The sequence below is a fragment of the Schistocerca piceifrons genome, chromosome 1 (genome assembly GCF_021461385.2).
Source record: "Schistocerca piceifrons isolate TAMUIC-IGC-003096 chromosome 1, iqSchPice1.1, whole genome shotgun sequence".
Lineage (NCBI taxonomy): Eukaryota > Metazoa > Arthropoda > Insecta > Orthoptera > Acrididae > Schistocerca > Schistocerca piceifrons.
In genome coordinates this window covers 764,573,173-764,592,138 of record NC_060138.1, presented here as the reverse complement: position 1 = coordinate 764,592,138, position 18,966 = coordinate 764,573,173, and the positions used below count along the sequence as shown (strand labels likewise).

Sequence of the window (18,966 nt, the reverse complement as noted above, 5' to 3'; positions counted from 1 at the left end):
AACCCAATTATTGTGAAACTTTGTATAACCTTTTGTAAAGTAAATAGTCAAGTATGAATTTCAGCTTTTTATGTTAACTAATTTTTGGTATGATAAAAATGATCTAGAAATGGAATTTATGACTTTCCTTGAGAAATAACCTCTTGACACATTAATATGATATGGGTACGAGCCAGTGAAGAATGTTGACTAAATACACGATTTTTTTAATGATGGAGTTCACAACATTTTGATAAAAAGAATAACAATTTCTTGTAACAGTTTCAATGTTAGAGTGCCAATATTATTCTATTTACTGAACAATATTATTTTCATTTGTTTTCTTGTCTGAGTGAGTGAAGGAATGAATTCGGCATTTACGTGATGTATGAATCATTGAAACTGTGAATAACTAAGTGTATTGTGCAGTCTCGATGTGAGCCACATACAAGGGAAAGGGGGGGAGGGGGAATAAATGAAAAGCAGCGGTATTTTAGAAATGTAAAACTTACACTTCAGTCCTTCAGATGATTAAAGATGGAGTTAATTTGTTTATATTTGCTTTTTGGGAGTGCGTTATTTTGTAATTTTGTGTAAATAAATGAAATAATGGGGACTGGGCCAAAGAAGGTGACTAACAAGTTATGTAAATGGGAATATGAAGCTAGCAAATTGAAGAAGAGATCTTTTACATGCCCTGGTACTGGGGAGAGGAGCTACACATGTAAGTCATGGGGATTCTGTGGTCAGCTCTTGTGAGCTGAGCTCATGTAGTGCAGAACTTTAGGCATTTTCTTTAAAATTGAGTTATAGTGGTCTTTTGGAGGATCTGAGTTATTTGATCATTTGAAGATGATGTCTACAAAAATTCTGGACTTTTTTAGTGAAATTTAGACTTTGTTTCTGGGGGTATAAATTCTGCATGTTATTCTGTACAGTCATAACCATGAACTTTCAGTCCGCCAGTGATGATCTCTACAGCATTCAATGATCTTTCAAAACTACAACACCTAGTGTTTATACAAATTGTTTATTAACTGACAAAAGTGTGATTATTTGAATAACTGGTCTGAATTAAAACCTTAAACTGGCTGCTGAATGTGTGTGTGTGTGTGTGTGTGTGTGTGTGTGTGTGTGTGTGTGTTTGTGTGCCATAAGAGTGATACAATTAGAAAAAAAGCTGTGCTTAGTTTAGTTCTCTCATTTCTGGAACTGTATGTTATGATAGATTGGCAGCAAATGTACATTCACAAAGACACAATACAGAACAAGTCCATCGATGCGAGGACTTTTCTTCATTTAGTTGTTGCAGCAGACCTGGTAAAATTATCTCACTTCAACATTACAGTTCTGTTAAATATATCTGTGAACCTTGTTGACATAAGTGGAGCTAATTTTTTACATTTTTTCTCAGATAAGAAACATTATATGTCATTTCATGGAAAGTAATGTTTCTGATGAACTCACTGACGTGAATACTTTCTAAGTTAGTAGGAAGGGAGAAGAAAACAGCCACATGTCTAGCAGATATTGCAGCATCAGAATTTAACACAGGTAGATTTGAAAAAAGAAAATTGATGTAACTATTTCCAGTACTTAAGATGTAGTCTCCATAATGACGCAAGAATATACCTATACTCACTTCACTACTTTGAGGAAGAAGATGCAGCAAAACATTGCCATCATCTCCCACAGCAGTTGCAACAAATTCTACTGGCTGAGTGAGTTTGTAATCAAGGACAGATAAACCTTTAGGTCCCACTGCAATCACGGCAGTAGTACCCAGCTTGTCCACAGCCAACAACATTGGTCTCACTCCAGGCACTGCACGCAGGTCTCTTAGTTCTCCAAGAGATGTTAGCATCGTCATTTGCGCTATAGGCCCAGCAGCAACTTCATCAGCTGCCTCAGACAGCATAAGATTTGATGAATAAACTCTTCCATCAACAGCACCCACACAAGCCAGGTATGTTGAAGTCACTGTACACCTGTGGACAAAACAGTGATTAAGACAACAAAATCACTTGCTAGCAGGGTGACACACACATGTAAACAGACAAATATTTCCTCCATATTGTCATGGGTGACCGGTAGCCATACTATCCATCTGCCTTTCGCATGGAGACAAACATCATATTCTACATGCATCATTCTAGTAAAATGAGTCTTGCACACACAAGTCAGAGTTCTACATCAAGGATTAAATGATATTACACTGAACCATAATGGAAAAAGATAGTGCACAGTGATTCAACCAGTACATCAGTAGTTATGAATATTTTGGCATAGGGGAGAGACTTAATGTTTTATTACTTTTTCATAAAGGGTGGTTGTAAAGGTGCAGAAAGCTACAGAGTTTAAAAACTGGCACAGCAAAAGTGCATATGTGAAATGAACAGCAGTTAAGAATGTGATAAAACTGTTGAGAACAGAAAAAAAAGAGAACAACCCAACTGAAGAGTGGAATAATCTACAGGTTCAATAAGCACTGAATTACATCTGCTATTTAGATGTTTTTAAACACCGCCCATGTGAAACTTTACACACAGAAATGCAATTGATAATATCCATAAAGTGTCAGGCAGCTTTACATGCAAGAATTTCAATCTCTGGGGAGCAGAAGACCAATGAAGTCTTTCTATGATTGTGATTTTGTTGTGGACTGAGTGTACTAAATAATGTTACCTTTATGACCGCACAGCAATCATAAATTTCAGAAGGCACTACACAAACACAAACATTGTATGGGAATGGTTCAAGTGGTTCAAATGGCTCTGAGCACTATGGGACTTAACTTCTAAGGTCATCAGTCCCCTAGAACTTAGAACTACTTAAACCTAACTAACCTAAGGACATCACACACATCCAGCCCGAGGCAGGATTCGAACCTGCGACCGTAGCGGCCACGCGGTTCCAGACTGTAGCGCCTTTAACCGCTTGGCCACACTGGCCGGCTTGTATGGGAATGATTCAAGGAGTTCAGCATTGTCTGAATGACCTGAAACATTAAATTATTCTCCTGCAGAGCACTTGTCTGACCCCAATGGATATGTTGTCATCCTACATTCCAACACTGACAAAGACTACAATGCTGATATGTATGTGGTCAGATTACAGGACTGGACTACTAATGACAAATCATTACAATATGTCTGGAATGTGTTCACACTAAATGAGAGGGGAGAGAGAGAGAGAGAGAGAGAGAGAGAGAGAGTGAGAGAGAGAGAGAGAGAGAGATACGGTATTAGGAAAGTGGCTGTACATCAATTATCTCGCAATACGTATCAGCAAGTCCCACTTTTTTTTTTTTTAAGCTATCCTTAACCCAAACAATAGTTTGAGCAACTGTAGGATCCTATTGGAAGGAAAGAATAAACTCCTATGGCATTATAAGTTGGGTGAGACTGATGGGTAGATTTAGCAAATTATATCAGAAAAGCTCCCCTTCTTCTGCACAAAATAATCCCCTTCCTTCACTTTGTGTGTCTTGACTCTTTAATATATCTGTTGAATGTATGTGACATTAATGGATGTGTATACAGAGTAGTGACTCAGATCACAATATCAGGTCATCGTCCATGGAGGTGCCAGATAAAAATATAACAATGACAACACACATCAAATAATCAACGAATAAGTGCTAAGAACGGAAATACGAAATAGCATGGGAACATTCTATATAACCAGTCATTATATCCACTACCACACAGACACCCAAATGGCCATGGGAATGTGCATGGCACTTGCATGTTTTCCCTTTTATGTGTGTCTCTGTGCTCCAGGCGTCAGTGTTTTATAGGTGTGTGCTTGCCTTTCCCTTACTTTACGTATTACTCAATACAGGAATTTCCATTATTGTTATTCAAGCATTATTTTCAGCACAGCCGGGAGATACAACCTCACATGTAAAGGTTAAAAATAGCAGAAATACTAGAACAACACAACAGGCATATATATGAATTGTAGAACAACACAACAGGCATCTATATGAATTGATGTTAATGCAACTATCAAAAGAGGAATGTGCCTTCAGGATGCTACACAAGAGTTTGGGCTTCAGTTCATGAATAGGCCTCTTAACTGGCCTGTAGTGCAAACTGAAAGGCTTGTGATGGACTTGCAACAAATGATGATAATATTTTACACTTCACAATAACAGATGCAGAAGGTGACACATGTAAACATACAATTAGGGAATATGTCCAATCCATGTAAAGTGAATTGGGAACTTTTTTCAGACAGAATTCAAGGCAAATATATGAAAAAGACTGAGAAAGAAGGCTAATCTCCATTGAACAACAATATGATGGGCTATTACATCAAACAAGAGTAGAAAAGTGGGAGACATTTGTTAAAAATCAAATGGTAACCAGTATGTGGGTTTTCCACACAAACTTCCAACAAACAATGTTTGATCAACCACAGTGTTGTATACCTTCAAAATACCTGATGGCACAATGACTACAGATTGGGAGACATCAGCACAATACTTACAATGCACTTTGCTGCCAGATGACACAATGGTGAAAGACAGAATACCACAAACACTTTAGCTCTGAATTGCAACAGCATGTGAATAATTAGATTGTGATTCCATATGCCCATCAGGAAGTGATGCTGGCAATAAAGGATAAATATCAGCTTAAAAACTCAGCGTAAGAGACTAGAAGGAGACACACAAGAAAACAAGATGCTCTAAAACAAAGGCCACAACCACGTCTTCCGAGAAGCAGTGAGGAGATGGAATCTATGAAAGAACTAGGAAGGATTTCCTAAGAAACTGAGAGTCACCTCCCAAAATTTGCCTTTGGTAGCACAGCAGCAGAGCCCCTCTATTCTGACAAGGGAACCTCCCCATCGCATCCCCCTCAGATTTAGTTATAAGTTGGCACAGTAGGTAGGCCTTGAGAAACTGAACACAGATCAATCGAGAAAACAGGAAGAAGTTGTGTGGAACTATGAAAAAATAAGCTAAATATACAAACTGAGTAGTCCATGCGCAAGATAGGCAACATCAAGGACAGTGTGAGTTCGGGGGCACCGTGGTCCCGTGGTTTGCGTGAGCAGGTGTGGAACGAGAGGTCCTTGGTTCAAGTCTTCCTCGAGTGAAAATTTTACTTTCTTTATTTTTGCAAAGTTATGATCAATTCGTTCGTTCATTGACATCTCTGTTCACTGTAATAACTTTAGTGCCTGTGTTTTGCAACCGAACCGCAAAACTGTGCGATTAGTAGACGAAAGGACTTGCCTCTCCATTGGGAACCGAAAAGATTTGGACGCAATGTCAAATGTCAACTAATTCCTCCAAAGGAAAACACGTCTAATATATTCTATACGACACTAGTGACGGCATGTGCGTCACATGACAGGAATATGTTGTCGACCCACCCAACTTGTACACTTGGCACGTGGGTAAAAAGATTCTTCTACCTTGCCCGATTTAGGTTTTCTTGTGGATGTGATAATCACTCCCAAAAAAGTGATGAAAACATAAGAGTTTGTCACATAAACTGAAAATAAAAAATTAAACTTTCCACTGGAGGGAAGACTTGAACCCAGGACCCCCGTCCCGCAGGTGCTCAATCTAACCACGGGACCAAGGCGCTCCTAAGGTTACATTCTCCTTGATGTTGCTTATCTTGCGCATGGACTACTCAGTTTGTATATTTTGCTTATTTTTTCATAGTTCCACACAACTTCTTCTTGTTTTCTCAATTGATCTGTGTTCAGTTTTTCAAGGCCTATCCACTGTGCCATCTTATAAATAAATCTGAGGGGGGTGCGATCGGGAGGTTCCCTTGTGAGCTCTACCTCAATATATGAGGGACTAGCAATCCAGAAAGGATGAGGAAAAACAAGTTTTGTTTTAGACAGTAGTGTAGTGTAGAATTATAAATTATAAAATCTGGAATGAAGCACTAATGAACAACAGAATGTTGCTATAGTGTGCACCTTCTGTGTTTCAAATGAGCCTACTTGTTGGACAGATGACCTAAGGCAGTCCATTTCTCCCAACACGCCCCCCCCCCCCCCCCCCCTCTCTCTCTCTCAAAAAAAAAATCTTGTTGGTATTGTATGATGACGAGAGAATGGAGAGGCTGTACCCTAGAGTGCTGACACATAGCCTACTCCTCTTGAATAGCACCAAGAGGCTGCCCTCACTCCATGAGCCACAGCACAGAGCTTGGAACATTGGCACAAAGATTGGTGATTGGGGACTGTACACCACCCCATCTACTCCCCTTGCCAGCAAAATAATGATGGTGAAAATTTCTTCCACCACCAGGATTTGTACCGGCTACCTCTGAGTTGAGTGCCACCGCACAGGTGTCCATCAGCAACCTTGGTTGAGGAGGTGGGTCAGTCCTATTGCAGCAGGTATGCCATTGTCTTTCTCTGAAACATCATGCAAATTTGGCATTTTTCATACAAGCAAATCATTGCCAGAGATTAAACAAGTGCTAACTGACAGAGAAAAAAATCAATACCAACTGAGGACTGAAAAGTGTGCCTTTGGATACACAGTCACATGCAGCTTGTTGATGCAACACACATTGTGGATAAATGTGGCCTGTAACTGTAATCTTGGGTTGTCGATGTTTTAATAGTTAATTCTTGTGTCACAGTTGTGGATTCTTACAGTTCTACTTACACATGAAAACTCAGATTTATAGGAAGGCTGTTACATTCTCTACTTATATAAATTACCACCGAGTTGGTACTGAATCAAGGCATGCTGCTTTAACAGCAGTTAAGAGTGATGAATGTTTTTGCACGTTTGGCCACAGCTGACTTGTCTCAAGAAATATTTAGTCTCTTGTTTGTTTTACAAACTAAGATGCTATTTACTCTGCAAAATACATCATCTGATACTCAGTCATCCAAATATGGTACAATACAAAATAATTATGAACTATATGAACTGCTTGCCACACAGTCTTTGAACTCATTCTGATATTCTACAGTGATACTGCCTTGCCACCAAATGGCTTTCACACAAGATGGACCACCTCTCACTATCTCACTCTATCAGACACAAATGTGGTGCAAGCAGCACTCAGCACTGCTTGCTATATGCCTTATAATTCTTATTCTTGGCTTCTGAGGGACCTGATGCCCCCAATGTTGATTTCACATGTTGCCTCTAAATGCTTCTACCTTGTGCTTCCTGCCAATTATTTATGCCCATTCTGTTCCACACTGTTTTAATATAATTTACACATGTACTCTCAGGTCTCTTCCCCCCCCCCCCCCCCCCCCCCGCCATCTTACCCAATGACTTCTCCATGAATATTCTTGAAACCACTTGACCTCTTTCATTCTCATCAGATAGCATGTCCATTGAAGTCTCCTGGAATTTATTATGCTGATTACGCCTGATTATTATAATAGTGTGTGTATTTCTGTGTCATGTCTTCTTTTTCAGCTTTGCAATTCCATTATCATAGTGAGGGCCAAAGATTTTCCAATGAACCTTGATTTCAAATACTAGTAATTGGTGTTCTTCCCTTTTAGTTAAACTCCATGTTTCTTTGTTTCTGCTCCATGTGTTAGTACTGGTCTGTTTAGTTTTCCTTGTCAGTAATTTAGACCCTAGAAGTTTTTGTGTTGGAGTAGTAGGCTCTATTACCATTTTGCAGTCTCATTTTCACTTCTACTTGTCTCTGATTTTGTTTGTTTATCATTGTGATAAGATACTTGAATTGTTCAATGTATTCGAATTTATGTTTGCCAATTATTATTTGTGACTGGCCATCTTGTTCATCCCTACATGTCTGAACTATCACATAATTTGTTTTGTGATCATTTACTTTTAAGGCAAGTCGGATGCTTCTTCTAAGAGTTCCATGAATAACTGCTCAATCTCTATTTCACTTTATCCAGTGAGCACTGTATGGAGTCATTAGTTTTCATAAAATCAATGAACGAGTAATGTATTTTTGTTTACATTCCACAGGGTTTGCCTGTGTGTGGAATCATAAACTTTAATAAAACCGATGAGCAAATAATTTTTGTTTACATTCTCATACTTTTTCATTTATTGTTTTGATTACAATATATTGTCAGTAGTGGATCTATTTCTGCAAAAATCATGTTAATAATCCTAGATTACATATTCTGTGTATTGTTACAAGCAATTTTACAACAGACAGAATGATATCTTATATCCTGTGTTAACTAATGATATTTCCCTATAGTTTCTGAAGTCTTCTCCCTCCTTTTTATATAGTGGGACTATCAATTATACTTTCGATTATGTTGGTGTGGTGTCAGTTTTCCAGATTACCTGTATCAGGTGAAACAAACATCTATACAGTGCTTCTCCTCCGTATATTTCAGGGCCTCAGCTGGAATTCCATTGCTTCGGGCTGCCTCGGCATTTTTAGCTGTTTGATACTTCCTGCCACCTCTTCATACGTTGGTTCTGGAATCTGGTCATTATTCGGGTGTTGCTGGAATTTCTGGATCAGAACAGTTCAGCAGACTATCAAAATATTCCTTGCTTGATGATAAAATTTTAAATGGTTTAATGGCCAAATTGCTATCCTTGGTTATGAGCTGTAGATTAAAACTGAAGAAACTGCAAAAAGGTGGGAATTTAAGGAGATCGGACCTGGGTAAACTGACAGAACCAGAGGTTGTAGAGAGTTTCAGGGAGAGCATTAGGGAACAAGTGACAAGAAAGGGTGAAAGAAAGAGTACACAAGAAGAATGGGCAGCTTTGAGAGATGAAATAGTATGAAATAGTGAATGCAGCAGAGGATCAAGTAGGTTAACAGACGAGGGCTAATAGAAATCCTTGAGTAACAGAAGACCTATTGAATGTAATTGATGAAAGGAGAAAATACAAAAATGCAGTGAATGAAGCAGGCAGAAAGGAATACAAACGTCTCAAAAATGAGATTGACAGGAAGTGCAAATGGCTAAGCAGGGATGGCTAGAGGACAAATGTAAGGATGTAGAGGCTTATCTCACTAGGGATAAGATAGATACTGCCTAGAGGAAAATTAAAGAGACATTTGGAGAAAAGAGAGCCACTTGTATGAATATCAAGAGCTCAGATGGAAACCCAGTTCTAAGCAAAGAAGGGAAAGCAGAAAGGTGGAAGGAGTATATAGAGGGTCTATACAAGAGCGATGTACTTGAGGACAATATTATGGAAATGGAAGAGGATTTAGATGAAGATGAAATGGGAGATGATATACTGCGTGAAGAGCTTGACAGAGCACCAAAGGACCTAAGTTGAAACAAGGCCCTGGGAGTAGACAACATTCCATTAGAACTGCTGATAGCCTTGGGACAGCCAGCCCTTACAAAACTCTACCATTTGGTGAGCAAGATGTATGAGACAGGCGAAATACCCTCAGACTTCAAGATGAATATAATAATTCCAATCCCAAAGAAAGCACGTGTTGACAGATGTGAAAATTACCGAACTACTAGTTTAATAAGCCACATCTGCAAAATACTAACACAAATTCTTTACAGACGAATGGAAAAACTATTAGAAGTTGATCTTGGGGAAGATCAGTTTGGATTCTGTAGAAATGTGGAACATGTGAGGCAATACTGACTCTACAACTTATCTTACAAAATAGATTAAGGAAAGGCAAACATACATTTCTAGCATTTGTAGACTTAGAGACATCTTTTGACAATGTTGACTGGAATAATCTCTTTCATATTCTGAAGGTGGCAGGGGTAAAATACAGGGAGCAAAAGGCTATTTACAATTTGTACAGAAACATCTCCAATGTTATTCAGTCTGTATACTGAGCAAGCAGTAAAGGAAACAAAAGAAAAATTTGGCGTAGGAATTAAAATCCATGGAGAAGAAATAAAAACTTTGAGGTTCGCCGATGACATTTTAATTCTGTCAGAGACAGCAAAGGACCTGGAAGAGCAGCTGAATGAAATGGACAGTGGCTTGAAAGGAAGATATAAGATGAAGATGAACATCAACAAAAGCAAAACGAAGATAATGGAATGTAGTGGAATTAAATCAGGTGATGCTGAGGGAATTAGATTAGGAAATGAGACACTTAAAGTAGTAAAGGAGTTTTGCTATTTGGGGATGATGGTCTAAGTAGAGAGGATATAAAATGTAGACTGGCAATGGCAAGGAAAGCGTTCCTGAAGAAGAGAAATTTGTTAACATCGAGTATAAATTTAAGTGTCAGGAAGTCGCTTCTGAAAGTATTTGTATGGAGTGTAGCCACATATGGAAGTGAAACGTGAATGTTAAATAGTTTAGACAAGAGTAGAAAAGAAGCTTCCGAAATGTGGTGCTACAGAAGAATGCTGAAGATTAGATGGGTAGATCACATAACTAATGAGGATGTATTGAATAGAATTGGGAAGAAGAGAAATTTGTGGCACAACTTGCCTAGAAGAAGGGATCAGTTAATAGGACATATTCTGAGACATCAAGGGATCACCAATTTAGTATTGGAGGGCAGCGTGGAGGGTAAAAATCGTAGAGGGAGACCAAGAGATGAATACACTACACAGATTCAGAAGGATGTAGGTTGCAGTAGGTACTGGAGATGAAGAAGCTTGCACAGGATAGAGTAGCACCGAGAGCTGCATCAAACCAGTCTCTGGACTGAAGACCACAACAACAACAACAACAACAACATTGCCATTCTTGCCCTTCATCATCTTAGATTTGTAATTAAAACTTCCTTTAGTTTTACTGACTGTGCCACATTTTCCAAAAATTATTATTTTTATGATATTCATGAATAGATATTATTTTTACGATATTCATGAATAGATTCAATCTGCTGTTTAAGGTATTGGATCTTTTTCTTACAATTTATTTTATTAGTGTGCTTTTGCACCTGCTGATAAGGAAGTTCTATCTCAGGATTCTTATATGCTTGTAGCCATTTACTGTGTAATTTCAAAACCTTGTCTTCAGCTTCCTCACAGTCTTAAAATTATTTCTTCCTGCCCTTTTTTTACTCTCTGCAGGTTATTACTTGTAACTGCAAGCATGATTTCTTTTATTCTATTCCCGCGCTCATTACTGGTCATTTCATGACTTTCTTCCATGCCACTTAGAACCTCAAATCAGTTTGAAATTTCAACTTAGTATTTCAGTATTTCTTCTGTTCCTATTAACAATATTATGAAAAAGAAAGTTGATACTCACCATATAGCGGAGATGTTGAGTCGCAGATAGGCACAACAAAAATAGACTGCCTTCTCTGGCAACTGAAGCCATCTGTTCCTATTACATTTTACAGATTGAATTTGGTCATGTTTCCAGATTTAACGTTTGTTTTACATGCTACCTTCAACCTGATTCTCACAATACTCGTTACTAGATTGTGGTCTGACCTTATTTCTACTCCTCGGAAGGATTGTACATCTCTAATTGCCTTTCTATGTCTGTTATCTATGAATACATGGTCCATATGAATTACCATCTTTTTTATCACTTGAATTCAATGTTTGTTTATGTATACATTGATGAGGGAATGTAATGCTGCTAATAATCATGTCCAATGTTGTAGGAAAATTAGTTTTGTTATTTTGTTCTATAAGACTGACAGGTTTTCATAGGTTATTCTTTACATCATCATCTTTGTTATTCGTCAGTGCATGACAGTTTATTAGTGACAAGTTGACAGATTTGGACATTTCCAAGACAGCATTATCTTTCATCAGTTATTTCAAAGATATTAGTGGCATAGGAAATCATTTTGTGTGCAGAAGGCTGTTTCAAAATCATGAGACATTTTCTTTATGACTATTAAAAACTGTCTATTTATCCATATCTTGGGTACTCCTGCCCAGCAGTTTTGTTCCTGTATTGCTGCTACTGTTGAAGTAGGTTTAGTTGTTTACTGAGCCTTCTGAAGGATCCTGTTTTAAACGTACTTTGTACATTCTATGTTCCCTGTCTCATGTCCATTTTCCAGCTAAATGTCATAATAATTTGAGGTCCACATTTCGCCTGAGACATATTTGAGGTATTTGTTATCTTGAAGTTTTTCTGCAGCTGTGTTATTACCCCTGCATATAAACCCCACCCTGGAGGACTCTGTCTTTTTCTGTAGGAGTCTCCCTCCATTAGTATTTGAAAATTCCTCTACCTGCCACAAGGCAGCAGTGCTGCTTTTGGTCCAACCTGAGTATTTCATTTCCTCAGTACCTCTCATATCTGATGGGTATTCTCCTATCCACCTAATAATTGTGTGAACAAATATGTGTTCCTGATTGCAAAATAAATTGTGGTAAATAAATGTTACAAATAAATGAACAATGTGGGCAGGAAACATCTTAACCTGGGTTACCCAGATTGTCTGTATCATCTTATCATTCACAACTACAGAACATTACCGCCTCAGTTAGCAGATGTTTGCAAAATCACTTGTGCTTTTGTTTGAGTTTAGTTATTAATGTTTCCAGATGTCTTTTCTTATATGACATACAGATTTCTTCATCTCACTGATGTGTTAATTCTTCAGAATTGTTAGATCAAGTAGTCATTCACTATAATTTATTACGTAATTTTTACCTATGGCCATAGGTGTAGTGCTTCTAATATGCAACAAGTTCCGCTGTCATGATACTCACCTCTACTGATATCACTATATAACCACTTCATGGTAATTTTCAGATGTAGATGAAGAAAGTCTGATTTTGAGTTTTTCTGTCTATGTGTAGGCTAATCTCAGGAACCACTATAAGGAATTTGATACAAATTTTAGATTAACAACAGCCTCAGTTGCAATGTTTAACTAGATTTACCTAGATTTCAGTTGGGATAACGCAACCTTCTTCAGAACAAAAGGAACTACGATTTGTCCATAATGGACAGTGTCAAAAACTATAAAAGATATTTAGGCAGAAAAAAGAAAAAAAATGGACAGACCAGTTGGCCAAGGATCTTAGCTACTTGGAGCAAAGGAAGAAGATGCCAAGGTCAGAACACCATGGAGAAGGCTATCTGATGAGGTCATAAACTGAGTGTGGTTTGTGGGGCCAGGAGAGTAACTATGTAAGCTGTCACTGCTAGATCCATAACAACCATTTCCATCAATGACTGAGCATGCCATCACAAAGCATAATTTTAGAACAATCTTCTTTCAATAAATCTGTCCTCAGACAGGTATCAACTGGACTTCCTTTACATCTCTCTGTCTTGAGCATCCTACTCCATTTGCTTGAGAACTTCTTCCTCTCCTCATATCTATTAGTATTTCCAACTTCCTTCATTTTCACCTTCTACTTTTCCCTCCATGTTTATCAGTAGTAGACAATTCTTACGTAATTTGTGTCCCATCCAAGATGTTTTCCTCTTCTGTATCATCCTTGTGAAGTTCCTTTCCTCAAATATTCTGCTCAGTATCTCTTCATTTCTCATTGTGTTGATCCATTTCACTTTCTCCATTCTTCTACACAAACACATTTCAAAAGTTTTGAAATATTTTTATTCCTTCTGCCTGATTGCTCACACTGCAAAACCATAAGACACCACACTCCACACTAAATATTTGGCAAATATCTTCCCAAGTGTGATGGAGATCCTTCTGGCTGTCAGCAAAGCTTTCACTCTCCCCAAATGTCTCTTTCCCCCTGAGATTCTGCATCTCACTTCCTACGTACAGCTTCCGCTGGAAGTTATCAAGCTTCCCAAATACTGGAATGACTACACCTGTTCTCCTACCATTCCAACTAGTGATAAATTAATCATGTCGTCATCTGCTCTGGTTCCTCATCACTGTGGTCTTGTCAATGTTCAGTTTCATTCCAAACTCTTTACCCACACTAATATTCTCCACCATTACCTGGAGCTCTTCCCCCATTTCTGCTAGCACAGTCCTATCATCAGTGTGCTTGATGGTTTTTTTCTTCTAGTCCCACTTCAAGTCCTTTGGATTTTTCGAAGGTCTTATTGATTAGCTTTTCAGCGTATGTAGTGAAAAGCGCTGGTGACATACAGCAACCCTGTATCACACTTCTTTCAATACCCACCTCTTCAGTTCCATCTTCTTCTGCTCTAAACAATACTTCCTGTGCCATAAAAAGTTGTTTTAGCTGAGCCAGACTGGTAATGCCTCGAGTGCGACAGAGTGATTGTAATCATCCCTGGACATTATTGAGAGTGAACACATGTATTGTAGTGCCCATCTAGGTGGCACAGCAGTGGCACTACAAAGATAGATTCTGTGCTGGCGGCGGTGTGGGGCTCTCTCGCAGTTTCGGCTGGCAGTTAGCTACCTAAGCCCCAGTGACTTAAGACTGACATGCTGAATATAATCGTGTGCTTAGCGCTGGTGCAGTTAAATCGCATTTCTGCAAGTTCTGCAGTGATAATTCTGATCTGAATTGCCACAAGCCTGTCAGATATTGTGGTCGAGTTCTGCAGACTTCGACCTTTAGAGGGTTAATCTGTTCTACAGATCCGCACATCCAGCATCATTTGATGATTAATATGATACAACTGAAGTGTAATGGAGTGAAGCAAGTTCCAGCCAGCACGGGGTGTACCTGACTGTGTGCAGAGATTTGATGCCATTTACAATCTGCAGAATGTGCCTGTTAATGATTGGGACAGGTTTTGGTACTAATTAAAGCTTGGAGAAAACACTCAGCTGCATTTATAAAGGTGAACGTTGCACATGTTTGATGCATTGGCATATTAATAGTACAACTAAAGGTTAATTCTTTAGCTGAACCAGATTATACTAGATAAAACTCTTTAGTTTTTTTATTTATATCTTCAGTCATATTATCACGGTTTCTCTTACAAGTGGTTGTAAGAAATCACAATTTTATGTAAATATTGTACTGTATAGTCACTAGCTTTGACACTATCTGTTGCACTCTCCACTGTGCTATTAAAACAAGAAAAGATTTATAAAACAGTTATGTGCGCTAAACTATTTGCATTAGCCAGTCAGTTAAAGTTTTACTACTCTTATTATAATAAGATAAATGCATTTAACATTTCTGCTACATGTCTAGAATTATTTTAATGTTTTAAGTTACTGGTTTAGTGGTTTATGCTTATTCACAAGCTGATCAGAGGAGGTACATAAAAATGAAATCACCTCTGTACTTGGGTAATCATACCGTTTTTCACTGATTAATTTAGCGTCAGGCTACTTTTTTCTCCATGTTCATTTGCACTAATAAGTTGTATCTTGTGACTATTTAACAGTGTAAACTTTTCCCTGTTTTGGTGGTATTATCAACCTGTATGTAAACATTTGAACAGTTGTGGAGGCGTAAGCTGAACTGGCTTCCGAACTGCTATTATGAAAGTCTTTTGTAATTGTTAAATTCAACATTGTGCAACAACTCAAATTAATGCCCTTACTGATTTCATGTTTTCAAGACAGCTTGGTCAAACTGGTTCAACTTGTGCAAATGATTAATGATCTTTGCTATGACTTGTGAAGCTTGCTAATTAAAAATAGAAGTAAAGATTTTGACTTTTTTTAAATTAAAGTTTGCCATGGCCTGGTACCTTCCATTCACCCAAATCATCGCTAGTCATTTATAATCTGCAGCTTGTTGGCCATTCATGACTGACATGTTTTGCAACTAATTTAACCATCTGTACCAACATTTTTCAGAATGTTCAGCAGCATGTACCAGTCAATTCTGTCAAATGCTTTTATCAAAGTGACAGAACAAGCACAAATGCCTTTATTCACTTACAAAAATCTTTCTCACATCATCCTCAGACATCCAATTGCATATCTGATTTCTCTTACTTTTCAAAATCCGAACTGATATCCTATATTTTTCTTTTTATTCTTCTCTGCATTATTATGGTCACAGCCTTGGTAACACAGCAAATAAAACCAATTCTCCTATAAAATTTATGTAGATTGATAGTGCATTTCTTTGGTAAGGGAACAATTATGGTCTTAAGGAGATCTTCAAGCAAGACACCTGAGTCATATATTCTATTGATCAGATATGTGATTCTAGTTATGGCATCATTCCCTAAGGCATTCCGTGCCTCAGACAGTATTTGATCACAGCCTGAAGATCCTGGATCACTTTCTCTATTAGAACAAGGTGGATACTCAATTTCCAACTAATTCCCATCATCGCGGAGGTTATGCTGATAGTCATCTCACATTTCTGCTAAATATTTCATGTGCATCTTAAAAGTCCATTCCTCTCCCCCCCCCCCCCCCTCCCCCCAATGAGGAGCTCAAACTGTCTTGATGGGGAAGTATCACAATTGTCTTGATGGGGAAGTAGCACAATTACCTTTGACACTTCATGCACAATAAAACATGAATGAAGATGATAAAGCTACGGATATTTCCAAGCCATTTCATTTACATCAAATGCACCACACAGCCTTCTAAAGGCATACTGTAAATAGATGTGTTGATACTCTAAACATATATGTTGATCATCTGAACAATGCAGAACTTCTGCCTCCTCTGAAAATATTCTACACTGCTATGTGTTAGTGTAAATGTTGTAGAGTAGGGGTGTTAAAATTGAAATCATGTCTCTATAACAAAACAGCAGTTTATCAAAGATAAAAATAACAATTGTTCTGCATAACTGAATGTTATGTTTTGTTCCTTTATTTTCAAGACTAATGCCAGGAGGCAGGGGTATTGTGTGCACCACTAGAAGATGCACATTTCTGCCAAAACAGATATAAGATCCTGACCTGATTGATGAGAGTTTCTTCAGTATCTTTCCCATTTTGAAAACACACCTGATTACTTGGGAAAAGATCAGAATATTCAAAATACTATTCTAACTAGCATTTGATCATCTGCTCCTACATTCTGTAAACACATTTTAGTAGTATTACTGGACATTACAATGACATCAGATCAATTCTTCCCCCCTTCCTGCCCATTTTCTGAAGCATAATGTTATTATGTTTACTTCATGTTCTACTATAAACATCTAGAACATATTGCTATCCTTCACACGATAAAACCAAAACCAAATTGTAGTGGACACTTTCTGGATCAGGTGGAGTATTATATCAAAGTTGAGAGTGCTCTACAGCTTGATCACTTCCTGGCAGATTAAAACTGTGTGCCAGATGGAGACTTGAACTCACGACCTCCACCTTTTGCGGGCAAGTGCTCTACTGAACAAGGCGTCCAAGTATGACTCACAATCTGCCACAAAGAGTGTTTGCCTCAAAAGGCAAAGGTCCCCAGGTTCGATTCCTGGTCTGCCACACAGTTTTAAGCTGCCAAGAAGTTTCAAATCAGTGCACACTCAGCTGCAAGGCGAAAATTTTTCCAGGGAACAATCCCCCAGAAATGTGGCTAAATCATAACTCTGCAATATTCTTTCTCCTTGGAGTGCCAGTTCTGCAAGGTATACAAAACAACTTCCGTGACGTTTAGAAGGTAGGATATGAGGTGCCGGTGGAAGTAAAGCTGAGATCCTGGACGAGCACCCAGTTTTAATCTGCCACAAAATTTGGATGACTCTTGTCGGAATGTCTGTGCTTGTAGGATTTTTGACTGTGGGTGGTGTCTGCTTCTCTAGCATCTGTTCAGTACTGAAAATTATAGGTAATGGATATTAGTAGTACACAGAAAAATCTGCCAACATGTTGTTTTTTCCTCCTCCTCATCCTTATGCATTCTCTTAGTTGTTGTTGTTGTTGTGGTCTTCAGTCCTGAGATTGGTTTGATGCAGCTCTCCATGCTACTCTATCCTGTGCAAGCTTCTTCATCTCCCAGTACCTACTGCAACCTACATCCTTCTGAATCTGCTTAGTGTAGTCATCTCTTGGCCTTCCTCTACGATTTTTACCCTCCACGCTGCCCTCCAATACTAAACTGGTGATCCCTTGATGCCTCAGAACATGTCCTACCAACCGATCCCTTCTTCTAGTCAAGTTGTGCCACAAACTTCTCTTCTCCCCAATCCTATTCAATACTTCCTCTTTAGTTATGTGATCTACCCATCTAATTTTCAGCATTCTTCTGTAGCACCACATTTCGAAAGCTTCTATTCTCTTCTTGTCCAAACTATTTATCGTCCATGTTTCACTTCCATACATGGCTACACCCCATACAAATACTTTCAGAAACGACTTCCTGACACTTAAACCTATACTCGATGTTAACAAATTTCTCTTCTTCAGAAACGCTTTCCTTGCCATTGCCAGTCTACATTTTATATCCTCTCTACTTCGACAATCATCAGGTATTTTGCTCCCCAAATAGCAGAACTTTTTACTACTTTCCTTTACTACTTTAAGTGTCTCATTTCCTAATCTAATTCCCTCAGCATCACCTGACTTAATTCGACTACATTCCATTATCCTTGTTTTGCTTTTGTTGATGTTCATCTTATATCTTCCTATCAAGACACTATCCACTCCGCTCAACTGCTCTTCCAAGTCCTTTGCTGTCTCTGACAGAATTACAATGTCATCGGCGAACCTCAAAGTTTTTATTTCTTCTCCATGGATTTTAATACCTACTCCGAATTTTTCTTTTGTTTCCTTTACTGCTTGCTCAATATACAGATTGAACAACATCGGGGAGAGGCTACAACCCTGTCTCACTCCCTTCCCAACCAATGCCTCCCTTTGATGTCCCTAGACTCTTATAACTGCCATCTGGTTTCTGTACAAATTGCAAATAGCTTTTCGCTCCCTGTATTTTACCCCTGCCACCTTCAGAATTGTCAAAAGCTTTCTCTAAGTCTACAAATGCTAGGAATGTAGGTTTGCCTTTCCTTAATCTAGCTTCTAAGATAAGTCGTAGGGTCAGTATTGCCTCATGTGTTCCAATATTTCTACGGAATCCAAACTGATCCTCCCCGAGGTCGGCTTTTACTAGTTTTTCCATTCGTCTGTAAAGAATTTGTGTTAGTATTTTGCAGCGGTAATTGTCACATCTGTCAACACCTGCTTTCTTTGGGATTGGAATTATTATATTCTTCTTGAAGTTGGAGGGTATTTCGCCTGTCTCATACAGCTTGCTCACCAGATGGTAGAGTTTTGTCAGGACT

The 18,966-nt window shown here is 38.4% G+C and overlaps 1 protein-coding gene across 2 annotated transcripts in view; it reads right to left on the bottom strand.

Moving 5' to 3' along the window:
* LOC124712266 (ER membrane protein complex subunit 1) overlaps window positions 1-18,966 on the bottom strand; it is a 121,433-nt gene that overhangs the window by 59,977 nt on the left and 42,490 nt on the right. For both annotated transcript variants that reach the window (XM_047242564.1, XM_047242569.1), the window contains exon 5: window positions 1,622-1,967. In XM_047242564.1, coding sequence (XP_047098520.1) covers window positions 1,622-1,967 — 346 coding nt within the window. The remainder of the gene's footprint in view (window positions 1-1,621; window positions 1,968-18,966) is intronic.